At 37.9% G+C, this 26135-nt stretch overlaps 1 protein-coding gene across 4 annotated transcripts; it reads left to right on the forward strand.

Moving 5' to 3' along the window:
* The first annotated feature begins 754 nt into the window (after positions 1-754).
* On the forward strand, positions 755-26135 carry LOC128008819 (glutamate receptor ionotropic, NMDA 1-like). Of its 4 annotated transcripts, XM_052592909.1 has the most exons (21): positions 757-1462; positions 4492-4626; positions 5141-5317; positions 6998-7060; positions 7799-7896; positions 8692-8813; positions 9526-9700; positions 10241-10385; positions 11599-11685; positions 11795-11930; positions 12012-12139; positions 12336-12500; positions 13140-13258; positions 13676-13788; positions 13923-14071; positions 14665-14822; positions 16072-16233; positions 16400-16509; positions 16831-16976; positions 21384-21494; positions 23975-26135. In XM_052592909.1, exons 1-21 carry the CDS (start codon positions 1214-1216, stop codon positions 24038-24040), a joined length of 2814 nt encoding a protein of 937 aa, XP_052448869.1. In that variant the 5' UTR covers positions 757-1213; the 3' UTR covers positions 24041-26135. The 4 variants fall into 4 exon arrangements, with proteins under 4 accessions (XP_052448870.1, XP_052448869.1, XP_052448867.1 ...); XM_052592907.1 differs by lacking the exon at positions 21384-21494 and having other exon boundaries at positions 763-1462; XM_052592910.1 differs by lacking the exon at positions 6998-7060 and having other exon boundaries at positions 755-1462; positions 21384-26135.

The raw sequence follows: 26135 nt of genomic DNA on the forward strand, positions 1-26135 counted from the left end.
GACTTTTTTTTTTTTTTAAGATTCCATATGTTCGATTTATCGTATAAAAGCAGTCTTCTAAGTTACTGTCTGGAAAAACAAGACTTGCAAATCAAGCCAGAGATGCTTGTTTCCTTGGTAACGGGGTCTCGTTGAATTTCTCCATTGCATTTGAACACGCCTGCTCTGGATCTGTCTACGAGTGATAGATGGAGACAAGCTCCCGTTGATTATTTTTATGAGAAAAAGCATCGTTCACTGTTTGAACTGAAGGGGAAACAAGTATACCGACAGTTTGGCATTTGAACGATGCAACGATGATAATGAATGTATGAGGATGACATGAATTTAACGATTTATCAGTTTGTCATGAACGGATCTTCCCAAAGACACAAGCAGGGCAACATTAACTTGTAATGTGTCATATAAAAAGGAAACCACATCTAAATGTCACTAACAGATTCATGTGAAAGCATTAATGGTACGATTCTAGCCTAAACCAGTTTGTCTGGTTGCTTCTATCAGAGAAAATCCTCGACATGTGATGAACTAAAAAATACACGAAATTAAGAAATGATCGCTTTTATAATCTAATTTTTAATCTGCCAAATCACGCGAAACTAATACGTACACCTTCCTTGCCTCGTGTGACGTAAACATCAGCTTTAGAAAATCCGTCCAATTATTTCAATCATACTGTACTGTGAGAGGACTAGAGATTTTCCATGAATTAACGTAAATGTTTTTAAAGTTTATTCGACCGTGACAGCTCCGTGATATCAGGCGTAATCTGCGAGTGCGCGCATCAGTGCGCGAGCACAGCTCTCAGCACCAAGGACAGCGGTCTCTCACAGAGCATCAGGTCACCCTTGACAAAACCTTGACTACGCTTCACTCAAGAGCGGGAGAAGTGAATGCAGATGACTACAGCGTTACTGCAATACTGATTATTCCACCTTCTCCAGAGAGAGAGAGAGAGTGCATATGTGAGGCGACTATCAACAGGAGCGAGCATCATTTCCCACAAAGGCGTGTTGATGTGGTTCTTGATTATGAACGGGTTTCAAGAGCGGACTCAATGAGTGAAGCTCATTCCTCTGCGGAGTAGACTGAGGTGATCGCATTCCAGTGCTGCTGGAGAGGACGCAGTGACAGCGGATCTGTCTAATCAAAGCACATCGACACGCATCCTCCACGGGGCACTCAGCTTGACTCCTCTGCCATCCAGGGCAAAATGCGTCTGGTTCTGTTCGCTTTCCTCATCTCGTGCTCCTGTGCGAGAGGCGGATGCGAACCCAAGACTGTGAATATTGGGGCTGTCCTGAGCCAGAAGAGATATGAACAAGTGTTCAAAGACGCTGTCACCCAAGCCAACAACATATACGGCAAAGACAAGTTCAAGATGAATGCCATTTCAGTCACCCATAAGCCAAACGCCATCCAGATGGCACTCTCCGTGTGTGAGGATCTCATCTCTAACCAGGTAACACTCGCAAACCAGCCTCCTCGACTCTTACGAAAAGTCAGAAAAACGGATTTAAAAAATACATTGTAATAAAATATTTGAATAAATAGATCAGATTTTAAGTGCGATGTCACACAATCTTCTAAATGTTCGATTTATCTATCGTTTCAGTTGACTTTCCTGTAAATTAGAATTGTATTTTTAAAAGTTGCCTATAAAGCTTTAATTTTATTTATAATTCTTTTTGATACGTTTTTTATACGAATTAATTCATTTTCATATTTTCATATATAATTTATATATTTTTAGATTTAAGTGTTTCTGGTAAACGCGAAGAAAAATATATATAGCCTATGCTATATTTCGCTTACAAAATATTTTAAAGTCTGAATCATAAACGTGAATTAATTCACGAAAATAAATTTTCAGCCAACTTTAGTCATTGTAACTTTGTATTCTGCAAAGTCAAATGCTGTTGGGAATCTCGAGTTTAGAGCACGTCGCACGCAAGAAAACATTCAACAGGATCCGAGGTCCATTTTGACCTTTCCGATGAGTGAGCATCACATTGCTCAGAGCTTAGCCTACATGAACAGAGACTGAAATCATGTAAAGCACATAGGATATGTTGTAACCTGGGATACACGTGGAGTCATATAAATACAAATTCAACATATGTCAAACGTTTGAAGTAACGTCATTCACCCCTCTATGAGGCGCCATGACATCACAGCTGGCCCACCGCCTCTAATTTAATGATAAACGTAAAACGAGGCCAACATGGCGCCAGCCTCGTAGATAACAGCTGCTTTGTTCTGGGAGGAAAGCTCTAGCAAATTATTACACGGCGGTGGAGGTAGAGAATATGGGCTTGAACACTGTAATACGGATTACCATCCGAGTCACACCCGTCCAAGCTGGCACGCGCACACACATAAAGGTTGCGCACGCCGTTCATGACAACATGCAAACTGCTGATGTTGGATCAGCACTTTATTTTGTACTGTCAGCTGGCTTCTCCAGCAAGGTTAAATAATTGCTTTGCATTTTAGAAATGCATCAATCACAAATAAAAACTTTCAAACTAAAACCCCTTACATTGGGGAAATGTTGGCCATTTCAATGGAAAAGAAATACAAATATTACAGTAAAAATATCTGACTTTAACTGCAAGTTACCTTACGTAACATATAAGGCAAAGCAATTTCATATATATATATATATATATATATATATATATATATATATATATATATATATATATCATATATTTAACAGGAAAGTACATAATGCACAAATGTAAGTAAAACATTTAAATATATATAACAAACTTTGCCCGTCATGACAACTGTGAGGGGGGTGAATTTTTTATAACAATTTTTTTTAAATAATATTAAGCCGTAAAGTTGCATAAATAAGGGCGTGGCCAATTGAGTGGCAGGTGAATTGCCGGCTCCGCCTACTTTTGGCTTCAAAAACGCTCTTCGGAAACCTATGGGTGACATCACGGACACTAAGTCCATGTTTTTATACAGTCTATGGTTTTTATGAGTTGAGCTGCGTAAACATACAACCATGTCTGCATTTGTGATCGGAGAAAAAACAAACAACAAGCTACTCTACACTGCTCAAAACACACGTTTGAATCAACAAATGCATATTTAAATATAAAACATGTACTACAGGCTGTGAGTCAGCAGCGCTAGACTGTCCTTGCAAAGATGGAACTGCCTCATTTTATAGAACAGCCTTTGAGCTCAGACCCATTGTAAGCTAGTCTGCAGGTTCAGGAAAAAGTCCTCCGTAAAATGCGTCACACAGCTTCACACACTGCGGGCTTTAGTGAGGAACAGCTGGCGGATTTGACGAAGGACACATGTGACGACCCCGGGCTGGACTCCACTTCATCCACAGTAAAATCTGATCCGGTGATCCACAGTGGCAAGTTCATGTATTTCCTAAGCGACCAGCATGAATCAGCTCTAGACCTGACGAAGTGGATATCATCCTCTTTTGGAAGGCAAAACAAAGTAGTTTCACTCTCACAACGAAATACATGGTCCCCACGACATGGCGGCAACAACAATACTACAGCGAGAATAAAAGTTATGCCTTCTTTCTTTACGTGAACATTTGGGTGGTGATAGGCAAGTCTTCCCACAATGTGACATAGACATGTGGAGGCTTTTTAGGAGAGCGTTGACAATTATAAAGAAAATCTCTTTGGATTGGAGACTTTCGCTTTTGCAATTTTACAGATCTTCTTTATGCACCAAGAGTTTGTTACACTCCAAAGAGAAAGAAAAAATTTAAATCGCATCATATGACCTCTTTAAACCGGCTGACTACATTATCCAGTCTATCATATGTCTACACACCAAAAAAAAAAAAAAAAAAGGCAAATATTGATTTGAAATTATTTTGTAATTTTCCAGTATTGTCTCAAAACGTTTGCTAAGTAAAAAATAATCGTACAAGAGAACGTAGAACATTACTGATTTCCTCCGTCTGAGGTCATTTTTGCTACTGTAGATCAGTGAAACCCAAGATGACGCTCAATGCATATAAAACAAGAGCGTAAAGACAAAGCGTTCCAGTTTCAGTGACCCAGATGAGTGGAATATTGCCCAATAGTTCCCTACGAAGTGGACTTCACTTCACACACCAAATAAAGTGAGATTTCTAATTGCAGAAGCATGTTTAGTTTAGGCCCTGCACACTGTAGAGGGAAGAAAAGTATATGGATACCTTGCTTCACAAAAAGCATGGTCTTCTAGTTTACTATTAATTATAGTTAAAATATTGTTATGGGTCTGGTCATCAGTATTTTTCTATTATAGATTTTAGTTGGTGAGGTAGGTTTGTATATACATTGTGTCATTAATTCATTAGTGATGTACTGATCAATTGATTTATTTTAAAATATGTTAGGATACAGGTAGGCTACCAAAATAGCTTAGAAGTGTTAGAAGTGTTTGTGACAAATTCAAATCAAGTGACAAAGCTTTGCCAGATTTGTCTCCTCACTATGTTCCTCATGTCTTCAGGTGTATGCGATCTTGGTGAGCCACCCACCCCAGTCCAACGACCATCTGACTCCCACTCCAGTGTCCTACACAGCTGGTTTTTACCGTATCCCTGTAGTGGGCCTCACCACTCGCATGTCCATCTACTCCGATAAGGTGAGTATGGGAGACCACCAGCAGCTGGTTTATGACTCATTACATATCAGCCAGAAATTCTGCTTGCACTTTACTGCAGATGTCATCTTATCCTTTTCATCAGTCACATTTTAAATATAGTTTGCTTGTAGTCTTAAAGTGTGAAAACCTTTTCTGCAAGATATACTAGCGAAGCCCTGAAAATATGTTTTTAAATGATGGTCCACCTCCATGATGTTTTTCTACTCCTCGTTAAAGGCAGAATCATTTGATAAATGTTTATTTGTTTTCAGTTCTAGTGTGGTCATTTTTTAGACCTTGAATTAAAAACTTTCATAAATACTGCATATAGCATTATGATCAATTGACTCTTTTAGATTCACTTATACTCTCTGCCTTATGGCATCTTTGGCACGCTTAGAAGTTTGGATCCTTCTCTAAAGTAATTACAGTTAAAGTGATTAAATCCTAATGAACTGAAATCGCCTCGGGCCTTTGAGATTCACTAGTTGTTTTCCCCCAACCGTCCATCTAGAGCATCCACCTCTCCTTCCTGCGCACGGTGCCACCCTATTCCCACCAAGCCCAAGTGTGGTTTGACATGATGCGTGAGTTCCAGTGGAATCACATCATCCTGATTGTGAGTGATGACCACGAGGGCAGAGCAGCACAAAAAAGACTAGAAACCCTGCTGGAGGAGAGGGAGACGAAGGTGAGATTGTGGACTGCCGACTCACACAGCCCAGCATGTAAATGAGTGTGCGTAAGTCAGTTTGTGTTCCTGTAATCAAAATCTCAGAGGTTCCTCAATATATGTTAAACGTTTCCTTTTTTCTGTTGTGTAAACACATTTCTTTCCATTGGCTAACATTATTTATGCCAGAGGCATCAGCAGCGTCTTAAGTGGTTTATCTGCAAAACGTTGTACTTTTCTACTCATCTCACATTGCTTTTTACCATAGTCAGATCCTATTTGTCTATCCACAACAGGAGCAAAATGAGGGACTTAGCCTGGGGCTGTGCAAAAAATCAACGGCAAGAGAATTTGGTTGCTTTGAGTTTCTGGGATTCTGTGAGCATTTCTTCCCAGCAACAGACTATGACTGATTTATTGAGTGAGCTCTGTGTGCAGCTTGGTGCTGTTCAATATTGCACATTATGTAAGAAAGTATTTCACAACAAATCTGAAGATAAAGGAGGTTACACACCATGTGAGCATTAAACCTCTTCAACTTTTGCATTTGTACAGATATGTATGATTATAGTGAAAAGTTACACATGCAATTTGAATAGAATAATGATTTGTAATTCAGTAAAAAAGAGACAAATCTTTGGGATCTGAATACATTAGCATGGCACTGTGTTTTTAGGACACCTGCAATGTCATTTTCAGTACTGGCAGCTCCGAGGCCAGCTGTTTCGTGCACAATCTCAGATTGTTCGAGAGTCAGTAGAAGGGCTGTTGTATTACAACAAAACTTTGCCTGCATGTTGTCCACATGGTTGTATATACACACACACACACACACACACACACACACATATATATACACACATACATACATACACTTAATTAATTACTAAAAAACAATCATCCCACAAATCTGGATGAGAATATGTTAAGCTGCTGAAGCCTAAAACAGTCAGGCACAAAAAAAATCTTAAAAATACAAATATGTATTAAATGCATTATGCATAAAAATAATCTCAAATAATCCATGTCAATCCATTTCATCTAGCAGAATTTTACTTTTTAATTTTATTTGTGCTCTGCAAAAGCAACAAATGCTTGACAGACAAACAGAAAATATAGTTATCCAGATCCTGTGGCTCTGAAAAATGTAAATTATCTTGATAGAATGCTTGACATTCTTTATTTCAATATTGCCACAAGTCTGGACAGATATGTCTTGTGGCAGCAACTTGAATGTTCAGTAGCTGATGTTCTTTTACAGTAGATTGGTGAATAAAGAAATTAAAATCAATGGATGAGATTAGGTTGCGCTTGAATGTACTGCACAATTAACAAACAGAAATTCGTTATAACGAAATAGAGTTCAAAATATATTAGCATTTATTATTAATTGTGCTAAAGCAAGGAGCACACTCAGGGCAAGTGTATTAAAATAAAAAAATATATAAATGAAATATTATGAAGACAATTAAAGGAGGAGAAGTCATCATAATAATAGCATACAGGTTCTGGTCATGGGATAGATAAGGTTGTTTGCTCCATGTAGTCTTTGTTGATGTTTTTGCAAGCCCCAGGATTAGAGTTTCCCAATTTGAAGCAGAAAAGTGGAGATTTGTTGGAATGCTTTACTGCGCACCATTTATAACTGTTTATAATATTCTGTGTCTGCATATTTTCTCTGTGCACATTATTCATCAGAGTAAAAACAGGAACTATGAAAACCTCGACCAACTGTCCTTTGACAACAAGCGAGGACCCAAGGTATATTTGCATGGTCAATGCACGCCGCCCAAAAGTTATCTGAAACTAGCCACTAGAAAGCAGTCAAACAATCAACAAACCGATTCCAGAGATCCTTATCCTGCCAGCACGTCTATTTATTTGTTTGGATTCTTTTTATGATTTCAATCGAGAATGGGTTCTTTTTTCTGTTAAAGCGTATATACAAAAACTCGCCCCCCCACCTCTCACTTTTTTATTTTTGTGTAAAGGAATGCATGTATTGAAGCCAGCAAGATTGCAAGTCTATTCTTTTGACACAGTGCGTGGAGATCTGGTCGTGTGGGACAGGCACTATCCAGATGTTACTCCCACCTTTCTGCTGCATTTCTTCCTTTTTGTTGTTTTTTTGTTTTGTTTCTGGTTGGGAAAGAAGCCACCACCACCACCACCACCTTCCTTCACCTGTTTTTTTCTTTCCGGTTGCATCAATCTTCTTCTCCCTCTTCCTCTAACATGCACGATTGTCCTTGGAATCTTGATTCCCTTGAGTTTGCATGTGAAAATGCAGAACTTTTTACCTGCTCCAAGCTTTCTTAGTTTTTTTTTTCATCTAAGCAGAATATTAAGCAGATTAACTTTTTTACTTCATTTTTTCCAAATCCCCTCCCTCCAAAAAAAAAAAAAAAAAAAAAAAAGAGAGAAACCAAGAAAAAAAATGCAAGTGGTTCATGGTGGGGATGAGTCAACTACTTGACTAATGTTGTGTCCTAATCCCAGGCAGAGAAAGTGCTCCTGTTCAGCCAAGACACAAATCTGACGGCTCTGCTCCAGGAAGCCAAAGAGCTAGAGGCCCGAGTTATCATCCTGTCTGCAAGGTGAGTTTGTCACTGTTTAACCCATCACTCCTAATCGCTAATGTTACGGAATAATACATGTGGCTAGTGCAGGCGAAAATGGTGTAGGCTGGGTTGGAGAAATCAAAAAATTCCAAAACATATTTGTGCTGCTATTTAAATCATTTGGAATTTGAATTGAATTGGTCACATCTCACAGGAAATTTAGAATTCAAATGGATTAGAATGATAGGACTTTGATTGGACTGATTAACTAGATTGCAAGTAAAGGAAATGCATTCTGGGAAATAAAGTGTTCTATCCTGGGACTGTATTACAGAAACATCCTAACTTAGAATTCTATCCAATCTGATTAAAAGAAAAAATTAAAAGATATTCTAGGTGCACTGCATATATTTCTGAAAAGTGAACCAGTTCAGTGAATTTATACATTAAAATATGAAAAAGAATAGAAAGAAATGAAGCTAAAATGATGTCCAGCCTCAGTACAAACACATCACAGGGCGTTCTCTGATTAAATGAGCCAACATCTAATTTGTTAACAAGAGATTGCCTCAAAATGTCAAACAGTTTCTCTGCCCTTCATGAGTCACTCATAATCAGGCCCACACAGGCTTAGGGGAAATCTGAGGCATTCTGCGTAACATGGCAAAATGTGTTTTACACACTTGCTGGTGACTAGAAAAATACTTGATCAAAAAATACACTAAGAAATGTGTATGTGATACTCTGATACTCGTGCTCATAACATAAAAAATTGGAAGTGTTTACTACAATTACTCCAGTCTCTTACTACCAATCTTTACCCACTCGCAGTGAAGACGAAGCTGCAGCCATTTACAAAGCGGCACGCCAGCTCAATATGACAGGCTCTGGTTATGTATGGCTGGTTGGAGAAAGGGAGATGTCTGGTAAAGCACTGAGTGAAGCCCCAGATGGTATGTATTTTTCATCCTCTCCATTTTCATCCACTCGTTCTCTCTCTCTCTCTCTGTGTCTCTCTCTCACAGGCTTTTTAACAAATGGAATATGTTTGCCTTTTAAGCTTTTTATGCGATTACAATTTGCAATCCCCATCGGCGAATCAGTGTCTGTGCTGTATTGCGTGTTTAAACGTTTAAACATATCCGTGTTTAAAGGTTTTAAACACAGTGATTCTTTACTCATTGTACTGTGCTTTCTGTCTAATGTTTAATTTGTTTCATTTCTGAGTGTTTGTCCTTTCTTTCAGTAGACAACAAATGATGCAATTAAGAGTTGTGGTAATCCATATTGGTTTGAATGTGCATACATTTTTAAGGTTTGGCTGTCATGAGTTTATTTATAAGTGGTGCATTGCTACCTCCACATTGAGGTGTGGAAACGATGGTAAGCGACAACCGCACTTCTTTGTTCCCGGCTTCTTTATACACATCCATGTTCAACTTCACGCCATTCTACTCAGTGCTGTCCCTGTCCTAACCCCCCCATGACTTTCACAGTCCTTCTGTCTGTTTTGAGACAATTTATAGCCCATATGCAATGCACGTTTGTTTCTCTCTCTGGCAATGTGTGCATTTCTTTATTACGAGTATGCTCTGACATGCTCTTGAAGTGAGAGTCGTATTGTGAGGCATTGGCCAACACCATGTAATGTTGTCAACTGGGCAGGCTTGCTCGGCCTTCAGCTTATCAATGGCAAGAACGAGTCTGCGCACATCTACGATGCCGTGGCTGTGGTGGCCCAGTCCATTCAGGAGCTCTTTGAGAAGGAGAATATCACAGAGCCTCCTCGAGGCTGTGTTGGCAATACAAACATCTGGAAGACTGGCCCACTCTTCAAACGGTGAGGCCAGGGATGAGCGCTGGCTAGCATTCGCTAGCTTTCCAACCAACCATCCATTTGCTGTCATGCATTATCATACATAACCACTGGTCTGGCACTGACAAGAGTGGAAGCTTTCACACCACAAACATTGAAATCGTTAGTTTTTGGCTTCTGAAACCATGCCTCGACTCATCAAACAGAGTAATAAATGAGTGCAAGGACACATCAAGCCTGTTAAGTTGTTGATTACATTGGCCTTGTGAAATCTGGTGGCACCTATTTGCATTTGAGACCCAATTTGAGACCCTTTAAGGTGTCATTTCTGTTCTCCTATGTCTGTGCCTGCACATTATACGTGCCATCTGACTCCACCCCACTCACTCGACACCCCCTAACTCTTCCCTAGTAAGTCGTCATGTCTTTTCCTAAGACATACCTGCATCTCCCATCTCTGAATTTCTGGTAAACTTCCATTACTTCCAGTCATCGTCAATGTCTTCCTTTTTTGTATAAATGAGCATTTTGTGCCTTTTCTAAAACCCCCCTCTGGTGTATTAGAGTGCTGATGTCATCCAAGTATCCAGATGGCCTGACAGGCCGCGTGGAGTTTAATGATGACGGAGACAGGAGGTTCGCCCACTACAGCATTCTGAATTACCAGAAAACCCGGCTTGTGCAAGTGGGCGTCTACAATGGCTCACAAGTATGAAATCGGCTCAGGCTTTTTAATAAGCTGTCCTTCTGCTCAGTGCAAACATTTGTTATTTTAACAGTTTGGGCAGTTGCATACTATAATTTTATTGTAACACTTCACAGTAAGGTTACAGTATGTAAGTATCATGAACCGTCAATGAACAGCATTGATTTATGACCAGAAATGTTCATTTAAAAAATGGTTCATTATTATTGAATCAAATGGAATCCAAGGCACTTCTTCTGGTCCAAAAAAAGTTTAAAAGACTTCACATTATGGCTTACTGTAATAGAAAAATTAAAAATAACTTAACACTGCACACTGATTTCGGCCTTCAGCCTTCCTCAGAGGGTGTCAGGTATAAAACAGTAACAGGTGTAGTAGGTATAATTAATCAACGAAGTTGGGAGAATCCAAAACAACCATTACAGGGGGACCTATAGCCTTGTTAATAAGTACAAAATATTAACATAAGAAATAAATTAAGTTATATAAAATGTAATAAATAAAAATTAAAATAAATTAATAAATACAATAAAGACAATAATCATATTAGTAATGGTTTTACAAAAATTCTAATTCTTCATTCAACACAGGAAAAATGGTAGCTTTTAACAGAAATATCCCAAAAAGAAACTTCCCTGTGTAAATTCTTTGTGGTCTATCACCCTTTCTAATGGATCCAGTTACTGTTTCCAAGCCAATCATTTTTTTTAAGTAGATTGATTAGAATCATGAACAGATGCATAGTGCACTGCCATAAGGTAATCTCTGTCTCTTGTATGAATTGCATTTTTATGATCTTGCAATCTACGCTTAGTTTGACCCAAATAGAATCAACTGCAAGGACATTGAAGCCTATAGATTACAAATGTGCTTACACTTTATAAAGGATCTAATTGAATATATTTTCTTTATGCAGTTTTCTTTGCATACTATAGTTCATTATTCATTTGAAGAACTGTAGCTTTTAATTCAGTTATACAAATTGAAGTAGTATAAGTTGAAATTGTAACATTTCTACAAAGTTAACATTTAACCAAGAATAAGTTTTAAAAGTGATTGAGTAAACGCACTGAAAACACTGAAAAACAACAAAATTTATTCCAATTATTTTAAGTACATAGTGTACATGAGGAACAGGTCTGTAAAATAAAGTGCTACCGAATTTATAGTAATGGAGATCAATGAATGTGTTTGATGACAAAATATTTTGTTCTAGGTTGTAATGAACACTCAGAGGAAGATTATTTGGCCAGGAGGAGAGACTGAAAAGCCAAAAGGCTATCAAATGTCAACACGATTGAAGGTACTTCATTGGAAGGCTTTTTTATTCATCTTTTTTTTTTCTAAAATAATAAATAAATAAATATAATAAGAACATTACATTGACATTTAGTTTCTCGTTCCATTGCTAGATTGTCACCATTCACCAAGAGCCCTTTGTCTATGTGAAACCAACACTACGAGATGGAACATGTAAGGAAGAGTACACTGTAAATGGAGTCCTGATCAAAAAAGTGATCTGCACTGGCCCTAATGAGACCATTCCAGGTAGACATTATGTCTTATATTATATACAGTTTGTTGGACTAAAGTGCTTTGTCCACATCTGACTGGTTTGTGTAACTATAGGTCGCCCCACAGTGCCTCAGTGTTGCTATGGGTTCTGCATTGACCTTTTAATCAAGCTTGCAATGACAATGAACTTCACCTATGAAGTGCATCTAGTCGCCGATGGCAAATTTGGCACTCAGGAGCGTGTGAGTAATCCGATAACTTTATTGATTCTTCACCTGCCTGAAGCTTTGCATGTCTTTTCCAAGGTCATGCAACTGGGCTTGTCTGCGCATTTCCAAGTCTTTCTTCACAGATGCTGTTAAGAATCTGCTGAAATATACATAAAGTAAAGTGCATTTGGGCATGACAAATTGCTTATGGTTATCTCCATGACACCAGGTAAATAACAGCAACAAGAAGGAGTGGAATGGCATGATGGGAGAGCTCCTGAGTGGTTTGGCAGACATGATTGTGGCTCCACTTACAATCAACAATGAACGAGCCCAGTATATAGAGTTCTCAAAACCGTTCAAGTACCAGGGGCTCACAATACTTGTCAAAAAGGTAAGCCTCAGATGACCTACAGATCATCAATTTAATGTACAGACTTTAAAGAGACAGTTCATTCAAAAATGAAAATTGTATATTTGCATTGAAAATCAATGGCATCCAGTGTTGTTGTAGATCCCACTACCTTTCAATGTATGGGCAAAAACGGTTCTTTAAAATATCTTGTTTTCTGTTCCACATAATAATAAAAAAAACTCATACTGGTTTGCAATAATATGAAGTTGAATTTTCTTTTTTTGGATGCACTATCCCTTTGAAACTGTATTATTCCCTAAGACCAATGAGGGGGGGAAAAATTGAAGATCTGGGGTCAGTATCATTTGATTTTTCAACTTCAAGTTTCAAATAAAGTATCTGAAATGTAATTAATTTTTGGAAAAATCCTCTGAGAACATGATTTTCTGGGACGGAAATCGTATTACATTTTCTTGATTTAATGGAATTCCCCGAAGTGGGCTTATCTCTGTACTGTGAAAATGCTGTGATAAATCAATTGACTCTAGAGTAGAGTGAAATCTATTAATACACCTCTTATCAGTGTAGATGTAGACTCCATTTGATGCTCCATATAGTGATGCATGCGGCGATGTGGGTGGTGTTTGTTGGATTGGATAAAGCTGTGTTGTTTTGCAGGAAATACCACGCAGTACACTGGACTCGTTCATGCAGCCTTTTCAGAGCACCCTGTGGTTACTGGTGGGTCTATCGGTCCATGTTGTGGCGGTGATGCTCTACCTATTAGACCGTTTCAGGTAAAGGACAATTTGTTGACCCCTTAATGGGGTAGTTTATCCAAAAATGTACTGTGTGTCATCATTTGCTCACCCTCATGTCATTCTAAAGCTGTATGATATTTTGTTCTTTGGAACACAAAAGAAGATATTTAAAAATATATATTTTTTTTGTCTGTACAATAAAAAACAAAACAATGAAGAATCAACATTCTTTAAAATATAAGTATATCATGAAGAAAATGACAAAGATGACAGGATTAAATTTTTTTGGGGTGAACTATCCCTTTAAGCCTCATCTATGGATAAATGTAAGAATGACTGAACACACAGATGTGAGAATGAAGCTTGATATTAAGAAAGTCTGCAGAAGATCAACATTTTCTTAATTCAGTTCAATAACATTTGTCTTTGACTGATATGCGCTTTTCTGTGCAGCCCGTTTGGAAGATTTAAAGTAAATAGTGAAGAGGAAGAAGAAGACGCCCTCACCTTATCCTCTGCTATGTGGTTCTCCTGGGGTGTACTTCTGAACTCCGGCATTGGAGAAGGTAGACATCAGCAATAAGATTATTATTCGGTCGGTTGGCGCTGTGAGGTGGAAATATTGCTGACTCTGTGTTTGATTGATTTGCAGTAAGCATAATTTTCTTTAGCACTCTCACCTCTCCGCTTACATTCACAGGTGCCCCTCGGAGCTTTTCAGCAAGGATTTTAGGTATGGTGTGGGCTGGTTTTGCTATGATTATAGTTGCATCTTATACTGCCAATTTGGCAGCCTTCCTAGTGCTGGATCGGCCTGAGGAGCGCATTACCGGCATCAACGACCCTAGGGTGAGTGCTAAATATGAAGCATGTTATACAACAGAATATCAAATTAGACCCTAAATTACCATGCAAGATTTCACACGCTATAAAAACACCACTTATAATTAACACAGCGAGGACACATAATTAAGGGTCATTTGTTCACTACGGTTATTTTTATTTGTCTTGTTTCATCGTAAAAACCTATGTCAGTTCTGTCATATGGGCTGAGAATTTACAAAGGACTCAATGCAAACATTCGAAAAAAAGAAATTCAGAAAAAAAAAATATATATTTGATGATATTTTCTGATATAAAATGAGATATTTATTGATACATTTACAATTGTGTCAATCTTACAGTGGAATGTGCATAGAAACATGACTTGAGTGTACATTTTTAGGTCATGCTCACTTTGGTTTGCCTTTATTCCCACAGCCGTTTTCCTCTCAGAAATATTTCATGTCATTTCAGAGACAAAAAAAGTCAATTTTTTGGATTTGCAGACACCAAACACCAGTTAACTTTAATAATTCAGCATGTTTTGAATAAATGTATCTTACATGGCACCCATTTATCATAGTTCATCCACACCGCCTCACTGTTACCTTGTATTCCAGCTGCGAAACCCATCAGACAAGTTCATCTACGCCACAGTGAAGCAGAGCTCTGTGGACATTTACTTCCGACGCCAAGTTGAGCTAAGCACCATGTACCGCCACATGGAAAAGCACAACTACGAGAGCGCTGCTGAAGCCATCCAGGCCGTGCGAGACAAGTCAGTCAACAATCAGAGATTCCACTAATAATAGTTTTGCTATGCCAGAACAGGTTTATTGGGAGCTGTTGTATTCAGTCTTAAAAAACATAATATTCAAACACTCCCTTTAGAGGCTGGGCATAGATACCGATGAGAGGAAGCAGGCAGCAGAGAGCTAAATTACCAGTCAGTATAAAGGGTGATGCATGCTCCGTTCCCATCAGTGAGTGTGCGAAGAGAAGAGAGAAGCTAAACTCCTGTTAGAGTGATTCAGTACACTACTCATGCTGAATACAAAGCAGGGTAGGGAGCTGTATTTTAAAGAAGGACCTTCACTACAAGGCTAAGATGGGAACAGATGGCAGACTGCCAGTGTTTTTAATATATTTTCCTTACTGATTTTTAATATCTGGAGTTGTATAATCTCCAGTTATTAGTTCCACTTACCTCCATTTAGAAGATGCAAGGTGTTTTTTTTTTCTATTATTTTTTGTTTTTTATCCAGATGTCTGAAACGATAAAAAAAAATATTTTTTTTTAATCCTTCTTATTATTTAAACCTGCCAATAAAAAAAGTTTGGGATTTAAAAAAAAACAGAACAAAGAAATGTTGTAACCTAAAATGTAGGATAAATACTTCTGAATTATTTCTATTAAATGAGTCAAGTTGTGTCATTTATCTTGTGACTCTTTGTACAGACAGATCTTGCTTCCACTGAAGCACAAGATGTTCTTTGGATCATTCTCAAATCATGCTGGATCACGTGAATCATCAGGTTTCACACAAACTTGTAAAGTTAATGCAGCTTGTGTGCTGCTGTCATTAAAGCAAAAGATACTAAAATAAGACATTTTGACATTTCTGTTTAATGAATTGATCAAAAGTGACAGCAAATAACTTGTTACAAAACACAAAACCTTTTATTCATTAATGAATGCTGAGGAATTTATTGTGGTTTTTAACAAAAATATTAAGCAACGCAACTGTTCAGCACTGATAATCATAAGAAATGTTTTTGTGGATCAAATAAAGTGAAAATTCAGTTTGAATTAAAATGCAGTTATTTGAAATTGCAATAATTCATAGTCTTACTTTTTTTACTGTATCAAATTGTGCAGCCTTGATGAGCATCATAGACATATTTAAAAATCATATGAAAAATATGAATGCCATTGTAAAGAAAAATCCTTTCAAATAGCAAAAATTAAAAGTTTATCAAGACATATTGAAGTACTTTCATTATATATATTTTTGTTCTACTCATAGCAAACTCCACGCGTTTATATGGGATTCAGCAGTGTTGGAGTTTGAGGCCTCGCAGAAATGTGACCTGGTCACCACAGGCGAGCTATTTTTCCGCTCTGGATTTGGTATCGGGATGCGTAAAGACAGCCCATGGAAGCAAAATGTCTCACTGGCCATCCTCAGGTAATCTCAGTCGAGACTAACTACAATATGCAGATATACTTTTGTTTGTTTTTCGCTTTTTTCTGTTCCTTTCACATAATCCCTAGGCTTACCACAATCTATCAACTGTTTCTATTTCTGGAATAATGGATTGTAATACTGATGTGTTGGGTCTCTGAACTAATAGTTCCCATGAGAATGGCTTCATGGAGGACTTGGATAAAACCTGGGTCCGTTATCAGGAGTGTGACTCCAGAAGCAATGCACCAGCCACACTCACATTTGAGAATATGGCAGGTATGATCCACCTCTCATAGGATCCCTTTTGCTTTCTAAACAGCTATTAATGCTGACCCCAATCAAATATCTCAAGTTATTTCGGTTTCTGTGTTGTTGGTTTGTTAGTAGGGGTTTCTACTTGACTGTAGCATCAGGCAGCAGATTAGTAGTAGTCACATAATGTCTCTGCTCATTTAGATTTAATAAAACCAACTTTGTCATATCACTAATTGTCACTGAAGGTCATGTTGCCAAAAAATGAAGAATGTATTTGGAAATGAATCTCTGTCAATGTGAACAGGCCTCATTAATAATCTCTCTGTATTTTTCATCACACAGGCGTGTTTATGTTGGTGGCTGGTGGTATCGTTGCTGGGATCTTCCTCATCTTCATTGAGATTGCATACAAACGACACAAGGATGCGCGCAGGAAGCAGATGCAGCTGGCTTTTGCAGCAGTTAACGTCTGGAGGAAGAACTTACAGGTACAGCTGCCTCCCATCCCCTCCAGTGGTTTCTGCCACAGTCACATGCCTGCATCCGTTAATGATGCAAATTAAAGGTCAATGATGAGGCACAAATTAACACATCACCAAAAGAGCAAACTCAAAATGAATAGCCAAATAAGGCAGTCAAACTGAGCAGCAAATTGTGCAGTAAGCTAATGCATTTATCAATTTATTAATGTGTGCTTTCACTTTTAATTAATTTCTGTTGCACAAGGGATAAGGGGTAAAGAGTTTACAATGAGATTTCTTTCAGATCAGTAAACAAAGCTTAGAAATGCAGTACAGACATATGCTGCATTTACACTGCAGATCTTGATCCCCAAATATATAAAAACAACCCGCTTATACCTTCTTTAAAAAGTGACCCATATCCGATATGTGCATTTACACTGCACAGGCTTAACTTGACGTAGCTCAGTGCATTAGACAGTGATATTAAAAGACCAAACTCTGCACACACTATTAATAAAGCATACTTTGTATTGAAAAGCAGATGAATAGAGTCACTAATAACAGCAGCAGTGACTTAGTAAGTGCCAGATTTTCTTTTCTTATTCTTTTCTTTTTCTTATTTAACACAAATTAGAAAAATGAATACTCTTCTAGTCAACTAGAGAGGTTTTATTTGTTATAGATATCTGTGCAGTGAGATGTTTCAGAAACATCTGACATATAACTCGCATTAGCAGAAGAATATTCAATCTGTCCGCTTACACGGCAGGTGAGGATGCACGTTTATGATTCATATCAGATTTATTTCCACATACGAACGAGGCATAATACTGATCTGCGAATATCAGAATACATGTTCTTTTTTTTCCTGCTTAAACATTCATGGGTCATATACAATTTGTGCCAGAATTGGCCACTTCATCCATGCAGTGTAAATGTAACCATAAAACACTTAGCGAAAAACAATGAAGACAACCAGGCTTTAATAGGGTGAGCTAACAAGGCTAATGAGACACAGGTGCAAACAAACAGTGGACAACCGGAGGAAACAGCTGGTGATCATGACAAGCGGTATATTTTTAAGAATATATGATGTATGCCAACTGAAATAATTGATTTTTATTTATTAAAGCCAAAGATGTGATTAGCTAGATCTGGACAATTTAAAAACCTTTTCTAAACTTTTTTTTTTTTAATAGCCAAAAGCAGAAGATTAACACTGTCAAGTGAAATGAACACAAAGTAAATATTTTCCAGAATTATATATTTGTAATTTGCTTAGGCTGTAGTACAAGGGCAATATAAAAGCTAAAAATGTATCTTAGGAAACACCATGTTGTCTTTAAAACATTATACATAAAAATTTTCTCACATACAGTAGGTAGGTCTTCGGTAGCAAAAGCTTAAAAATTCCTGCTTTAGATCATACAAATAAAGCATAAATAATAAAAGAAATCAAAGTATAATTGACAGTTATGCTCTGCTTATAATAAAGTGTGATCGTGCATATCTAATAAATGAATGAAACCTCATAGTAGTACAAAAATGCCTCGAGGTGAAAAAGTTAACAGGCCTATGGATGAATTTGGGCATTTGGCCATGCAACAGCACACAAGTGTGCAAAATTATTATTTTATAATAATAATAATAATAAGAGTGGTTGTATGCAGATCCATGCAAAGAAATATTTATTAATGTCCAATCAAACTGCGCAGCAAGATAAAGCAGCTCCTGCAGCCTCACTACTGCCAGTGGCATTGCTTTTATTGAGCAGCTTGACAAATACACACACACACACACACTTTAAAGGAGTGAGTCTGTGAGTCTGCTGTGGAGTCAGGAAGATGCATGCTGAGCAGGCAGGCCGAATGTCCCTGCTGCGCTCTAGTGGGAATCAAAGCGTCCTCACGGTCTATACAGATCAGTGTCTGTCGGCTGCTGGCCTCCAGCTGTATCCATTCACAGTGGGTCACAGGCCAACATGATGTCTAGATGTTGGCAAAACGTAACAAGGTCAGCCCATTTGAGACTTGAGACCTGGCTGGCTTTCACAACACATGATTACTGCTCTGAACTGATGTGAATGTTGTTGGAGCAAGTTTCCTAATGGGAAACAAGTCATTGAGCGTGGCCTTGTTACTTTAAACCCATTATTAGCAAGGACATATTTCACCACAAGGCAAAACCTACTAAATCTAACTAATGGATCAACTGATTAACTTCACACATCAGAGAGTCATGTTATAGAGAGTTAAGTGTTTTAACCTGCAGGCTTTACCACCTACCTGAGTCACAAGACAATGTTGCTTGCATAATACGCCCTCATGTGCCACCCACTTCAAGTCAGAGGTCCGGCATTGTTGAAGGCTCATAATTTGTGATGAACAAAAAATTATATTTCACCGGTTGACAAAGTCTTTTTTATGGATTGTCTTCCCACTGTTTATCAAATAAAAGAAAAATAATGCTTATATAATTTAATTGCAAATGAGCTTTCATGTAATCCCCATCAGAATGGGCAAATATGGATGTTTATTTAACCAACACTAATGGCAACCAAGTGCGCCAATTAATAATTCTTCCCTGAAAGCTAAAATCAATTATTCCACACAAAACCCAGCACACTTATTCCAGGTGCACATGCAATGTATGCAAAAGCCGTACACACTACTTCTTCTCGAATGGATGAACAGACAGATCTGCCCCGGACGCATTTGCATTTAAAACCGGAGCGAGCCAGGAGCAGATCGGGAGCCCATGTGATGTGGGCTAGCTGCCCACTCCAGAGGCACTACCTCATCACAGCGCTTTGAAATGCAATGGATGAAAACACTGGCAGTTAAAGGAGCTCATTCGGTCACCCTTTCTGGAGAAACCAGAATGCATTATGTGGAAAAAAAAAAAAGATGAAAATATTAATTTGGGCATTTTTTTGTGTCTTGTTTCGTTTGCAATGTTTTTTGAAAGAGGCAGACAGTGACTAATGATTCACGAATGCTGAAAGAATTTAAAATCTCTTTGAAAAAAAAAGAAAAAAAAACTGTTTAATGCACTTTACTTTACAGAACCATTTTGGATGACAGTTATTAAATATTAAAGAAAAAGAAAAATTAAAGAAAGAAGTCCTGCATAATTGTCTTTTATTCATTTGAAAAAAACAAAGATTTGTCCAAGTCATCTGATCCAACCAACATGCAAAAAGAGAAAAAGAAAAAAAGGGAACTCTGCATGTTTCATGATCATAAGTCTCTTAAATATCAGAAAATTTTACCTTCTTTTTTTTTTTTTTTTTTTTTGACAAGGTAAGTTCAAATTGTAAAATGTTTCTCTCCAAAAACCGTTATGATACTAAATACTTAAGGATATTTGTAAAAAGAAAAATATCATTTACCCTGAAAAATTTATTTTAAAACTGTATTTTTAGTTCTGTACTTGATGGTTACAAAACTTGACATGAGTTATTTAATTACATCTTTTCTTGAATATGGTATGAACGGTTTTCAAACTAGGTAAAACCAACATGAATACAAATAGTGCATGTGTTAAAAAAAATCTTTATTGTGGAAACTCTTATACATCATTGGCATAAACTGGTTTACTAACCTGTTTGCCATAGAATAAATCATACTTTGCTGTAAAGTAAATTGCAGCTGCAGATGTTCACATTTTGAGTCAGTCACTGTAGGGGATAAGACATATGGTCCAAGTGTGCTAGTCAATGAGGGAGTGATGGTGCCAGCCAAGGTCAACTGTCATGTCATTCATTTTGCATTCCCTTTTTGGTTCTATGTACTGCATGTCTTCTGGTTGAATTCACCAACCCCATTCCCGACACTCTCATCTCCTCTTATGAGCCCGCACATCCCTTCCTCATCCCTTCATACGCCCATTATACCTTCACCAGGGTATAATGCTAAGGAACTGTGTTAAGTTCGTTTGATTTTTGAAGAGTTATTCATTTTCCTTGAAAACACAAGAACATCTTCTCACTTTAAAAACGGAGCCTGTTTTTTTTTCCCCCATCAGATTGCGTTCTTTTTGTTTTTGTCCTTTGCTAATGCTTTGGCTTTCCATTTATGGAGTTGCAGAACTGTGGATGAGTGTGGTCTGATCACACGATCCACAGCAGTCCTCCTCCTCTCCTCTCAGGATTGTAAAAGAGTCGAAGTAAGACTTTATGTACACAGTCTATGCCAGTGTCCTCTTTCCTTGTAGAGTCCTGTAGGTGCGTAAAAGCACCATTCTGACTCACACAGCCGAGATGGAGAGTGGACAGGAGACGCCATGTTAATTGTGATAAGCACTTAAATTAGCAGGGTAGTCCCATTCAGTAGCTTTAAAAGTCAAGGTGGGTGGTGATGATTGGAAACCAAACATGCTATTCCAGAGAGCAGGAATAATTGTTCTACATATACTGTATATTTATTTTAGGATAGGAAAAGTGGTATAGCAGAACCCGACCCCAAAAAGAAAGCCTCTTTTAGGTCCATCAGTACCAACCTGGCCTCCAACATCAAGAGACGTAGGTCGTCCAAAGACACGGTAAGAAGATTAAGAAAACGACGCCCTGCCTGTAATACTATCTTCTCGCTCTTTTTCTTCCTCCTCCACCTCGGCCTGCACTGTTTCTTTCACTTTCTTCCTTTCTCCTGTCATCTCATCGCTCCTCTCCAAAGCAACCGTCTCATCTCAGACTTTCTTCACCCTCACACATGGAGTTACAGTCATGGCCACATGTCTGTCAGTCAGCCATCTATGCTCCATCCAGACATCTTTTGGGAAAGCCCAAACGGGGCTCTAGCTGCCAGGGAAAGTGTGGAGAGGGAACCGAGGAGCAGATTTTGGGGGTGCTTGAGGGTTTGCCCTTGCAGGAGGGGGTGAGGTAGCTTCTCCTTCTTAGCGCCTGTGCTGGTCTTTCTCCTGCACCTAACCTGGATGTGACTTTACTTTATGCACTTTTCCTTTTATCCTTTCTTTATTTGTACTCGTGTGTCTCTCCACTCACCACTCAGTCCTGTAACAATTATTTCCATGTACCTCATCCTCCTTTTATTTTCCATTTTTTCGCTGTCACATATTCACCCTGTATGCCTCCTGCGATGTACAGTACGGTATCGCCACTAACAACCAAATACGAGTGACGCTAAAATAACCTGGGCTGTTTCCCCGGCAGGCCTGCACTACCAAGATCCCTGCATTTATTTTTAACCATCCTATGTTTTCTTTGCAGTTCTATGAATAATAATAATAAAAAAAAGAATAATACTTTTCATTTTCAGGAAACGCTGCTCAGATGGGTTTTGGGTTTACGTTTACAATGCATTGAACTCTCAGAGCTAGATTCCCAAATGAGTTCATTCACACAAACGCCTCCAAACTGTGTTTCTTCAGTCCCACAGGTTTAATAAGATGTAGCTCTCAAACCGTCTCTGAGGATTCGATACAAACAAATGTGCAAGCACGAACACAGACTATTTCATTGCATTACTTTAATTGGTTCGGAGTGAATTCTTATTCAATTACTTGCTAGGCATTTTCTGGGTATGATTGACCTAGGGCTTTGTTTCATACCCCCTCAACTTGAAAAATGACTCTGATCGGCAGCTCATTTGGTTTACAAAGAAATATCCATGTAGCTCACATTTCAGTTGGGTTCTCCTTTGGTGAGTTTAAATAATTTACAGTGCTGTGGGTGCAAAATGTGTTATTAAAACCTGATATGATTTTTAAAATACATTTTCCAGAGATGAAAACAGAACAGGAGCAGATTAAAGATACAAAGTCTACTAGCTAAACCGTGCCAAAATGTATTTTTGAATTGATGTTTACCCATCACAGTCCTGATCATCTTTTCTTTTCTATCAGTGTTTTTTATAAATGGATTTGAATGGCGTTTTGAATGTCGGTGTCCACACCACATGCCACACTGCCTCTCTCTTCCTCTACAAGCATGACCCTTCTGGTTGTTGTAGAATAGAGCTCTAAAGCTGTTCCCCTGTTTGTAGACAAGGGGCGCTGTGATTATGACTCAGGACTAACTTGGAACACCATAAATAACGTTGTTATGAGTGTGAGGGTATCACAACACCCACTAAAGCCACTGCTTTCAATATATATTATTAAAACTATAGCCCGTACCTGTGAATGTGATTTTAGATAGTTGTAGTGAATTAAAGGGACAGTTCATCAAAAAAATCTTATAATTAACTCAGCCTCAGTAAATTTTGCTTGACATAACCTTTATTAATGTATTTCTTCTTCCAAACACACGCTTATATATTTTGAACCATACTTTGAATGCAAGCTAGGTCCAAAACAACACCCAAGTGACTTTCATTGCATGAAAAAAAAAAAAAAAAAAAAAAAAAAACACTGGTAGATTCTTCAAAATGTCTTCTTTCGTGCTCCACAGAGGTTCACAGTTGGAATGACAATATGGATGAGTGTAATATTTCCTATGTGGAGATTATCACAATAAATAAACCTTTCAGTATAATAATAGTATAGAATCACTGAGAAATTGAGAGCTATTGAGGGTGAAACCTGTGTCGAACTAGAATGACCTGCACCTTGTGACTGACTGTCATATTTCATTAGGACAGTTACTATGGCGACAATACTTCTAGGTCAGGTAAATTATTAGCCATGGGCCGGGAGATAGAGCACTCTCGTTTGTGCCATTACAGGTTTCTTGTGCAGACATTTTTGCATGTGATATATCGTACCTGTTTAAGGAAGCGTATTCGTTTAGGACTGGAAGCGTGAGCAATGATCCTTTAAGGGAGCAATTGTGCAGTAATGAATCCGTGACCTTGTTCACTCTATTTATCTGCGACAGTCCAAGGAGGCCTGTCTGTTTATTCTAGATGACAGATAAACATGGCTTGCAGTGGGTGGAGAGACTGCCTCCATCATAACAACGTGAACTAAATACCGGTCACGGGAGGCACAGTGCATATTTAGGATTATGCAAATATACATGCTCTTACTCTTCCCTTTTTCTGTTTCCTCCTCATCTATAGCCATATCCTACGGACATTACCGGCCAGCTCAACCTGTCAGACCCCTCTGTGAGCACAGTGGTGTGAAAGTGGAGAGAGAAAGAGAATTTGAATGCAGAAAGAAAGATAGAGAGACTGGAAAAGCAGGATGGTGGGCTCTGAAACAGACATCTTCAGCACCGTCATTTGAGCAAAATCCACCCCGTCTCAGCATATGCACGCTGGATATAAAACTTTCATGGACACACTGTGCCAGATTCAACCACACTGGAACAAATTCACACTGCCACACATTTCACACTAGACCAACGCAGACACACACACACAAAGTGCTTCACTTTTTACAGTTTTTTGCACATATCTAAAACGCTTTTTTTTTTTTTTTTTTTTGTGAAATATGTAAATATATATTCAGGCTTGTGTTTCTCCACATTAGGTCATCATTCAGTTTTACTGAATTAGTTTTTCAATTTTATGAAATGGATATAATTATGTTTCATACAGTACTCATGTAACATATGTCTTTCTACCTCCACCTAAGATACATGTAGCTCATCTCAACACTTTGGTAGTGTTTTGGTGTTTTTCTCAATTGAAAAGAGCAAACACAGACCATAACTTTAACTTCTTTGTATTTAGTTTCGAAAAAGTAGATTAGGGTAGAAATTGTGTTGCTATAAATATTACAGTAGGTGAAAGTTTGGCACATTTTGATCATTGTTGCACTTTGCTGTACACTTTGTTTCTTAATATGCGATTCTCTCCCTTCACTGCCATTTTCAAAACACGCTACTGAAGTGGTCCAGGTTGCTTTGGGCATATACTTTGGATCTCTTCTCGCTACTTTGTTTACTAATTTATGTTTTTAATCTTTTGTACGATAAATAATTCCTTTTTGGATGAGAATATCGGCATATAATATGGGGTCTATCCAGACAGGGGCTAAATGTAGCAGGTCTGACCTTGTTTATCATAAAAGTTTAAAGACAAACCTTCAAACGAATGAAAGGAACCCGTTTATGATCAAGAGTGGCGTAGATGTAATGAAGCAGATATTATTACAGGATCTTTTGAGCTTAATTTTGAACCTTGCTTGAAATTCTCTGTAATAATTTCTGTATCATTGTGTGAGCTGGTAGCTGGCATCTGTTTGCTACCACACTGGGGACCTTTCCTCGTTTATATGTATTTCATGTCATTATAATATATGAGCAGTATTTATATTATGTAATAATAACACTAGATGCTATTTCCATTGTTTGTCGTCAAGCTTTTGCTCTGTGGACTAGTTAAATGGTTACCAGCAAAAGTGGTAATTTATTATACAAGTCAGTTGTCTTTTTCTGTTGGCTTTTAAAAGCATACTGACCAATAATAGACATATTAGATCATTGTATATTGATATAGATTACTGTACATCGTTTGTCTCAATCAGTCTGAGGGCTTGCTAACTATTGTGAAAAGTTTAGAATGTGAACTCTGCGGACTGTAGCTGTAACAGTAAGTTATGGAGCTATTTTATAAGATGAACACATTAATATGAGGACGATATATGTTTTAGATTAAAACTGAGAGTTTTTAATAGAAAAATATTAGATTCATAGTTCAGGGTTTGGTTGCCTTTCCTTGAAAATGTTATGTTGGGTTGGGTTCAGAAAAGTGTCTGAAGTCCAGTTTTACTGTGAACATGACTGTGAACTGCTTGTGAATTTCGTTATGAAGCGTGTGACACATTAAGCAGATACACATATTCTCTAGATTCATAATTATCAACACATAGAAAACAATATGCTTCCATATGCAACCGCTGTGTCCATTAAGCTAATATTTGATCACATAATTGGAATCAATGTGGTGAAAACTCACAACGGTGGCAGGAATAAATTAAATTGTGCAGCTTGAAGTACTTGTGAGGCTCAAGAGGAAGCACATCTTTGACAAACAAAGCAATGTAACCTGTCCCATTCACTGTTTTATGCAAACAAGCATTTGTTTTAAAGCTTTAAGATATTGCAATCTGTTTTCACAATACTTCTCGACCACCAAATGTGCTTTTGATGACTATTCCAATACTGTTTGTGTAAAAAAAAAAATTGTATGTTTAAAAATGTATAACTGCTACACTCCAGTGTGCCAATAAAGAAGTATCAAATAAAAATGAAAACAAACCTGGATTGAATAA

This window comes from Carassius gibelio, chromosome A5 (assembly GCF_023724105.1).
Source record: "Carassius gibelio isolate Cgi1373 ecotype wild population from Czech Republic chromosome A5, carGib1.2-hapl.c, whole genome shotgun sequence".
Lineage (NCBI taxonomy): Eukaryota > Metazoa > Chordata > Actinopteri > Cypriniformes > Cyprinidae > Carassius > Carassius gibelio.

Coding starts and splice junctions, on each gene's coding strand:
- LOC128008819 (XM_052592910.1), top strand. CDS start 1,214: ATGCGTCTGGTTCTGTTCGCTTTCCTCATCTCGTGCTCCTGTGCGAGA. Junction 11,931..12,011: donor CCCTAATGAGACCATTCCAG/GTAGACATTATG, acceptor GTGTAACTATAG/GTCGCCCCACAGTGCCTCAG. Junction 13,789..13,922: donor GAACTCCGGCATTGGAGAAG/GTAGACATCAGC, acceptor TTACATTCACAG/GTGCCCCTCGGAGCTTTTCA.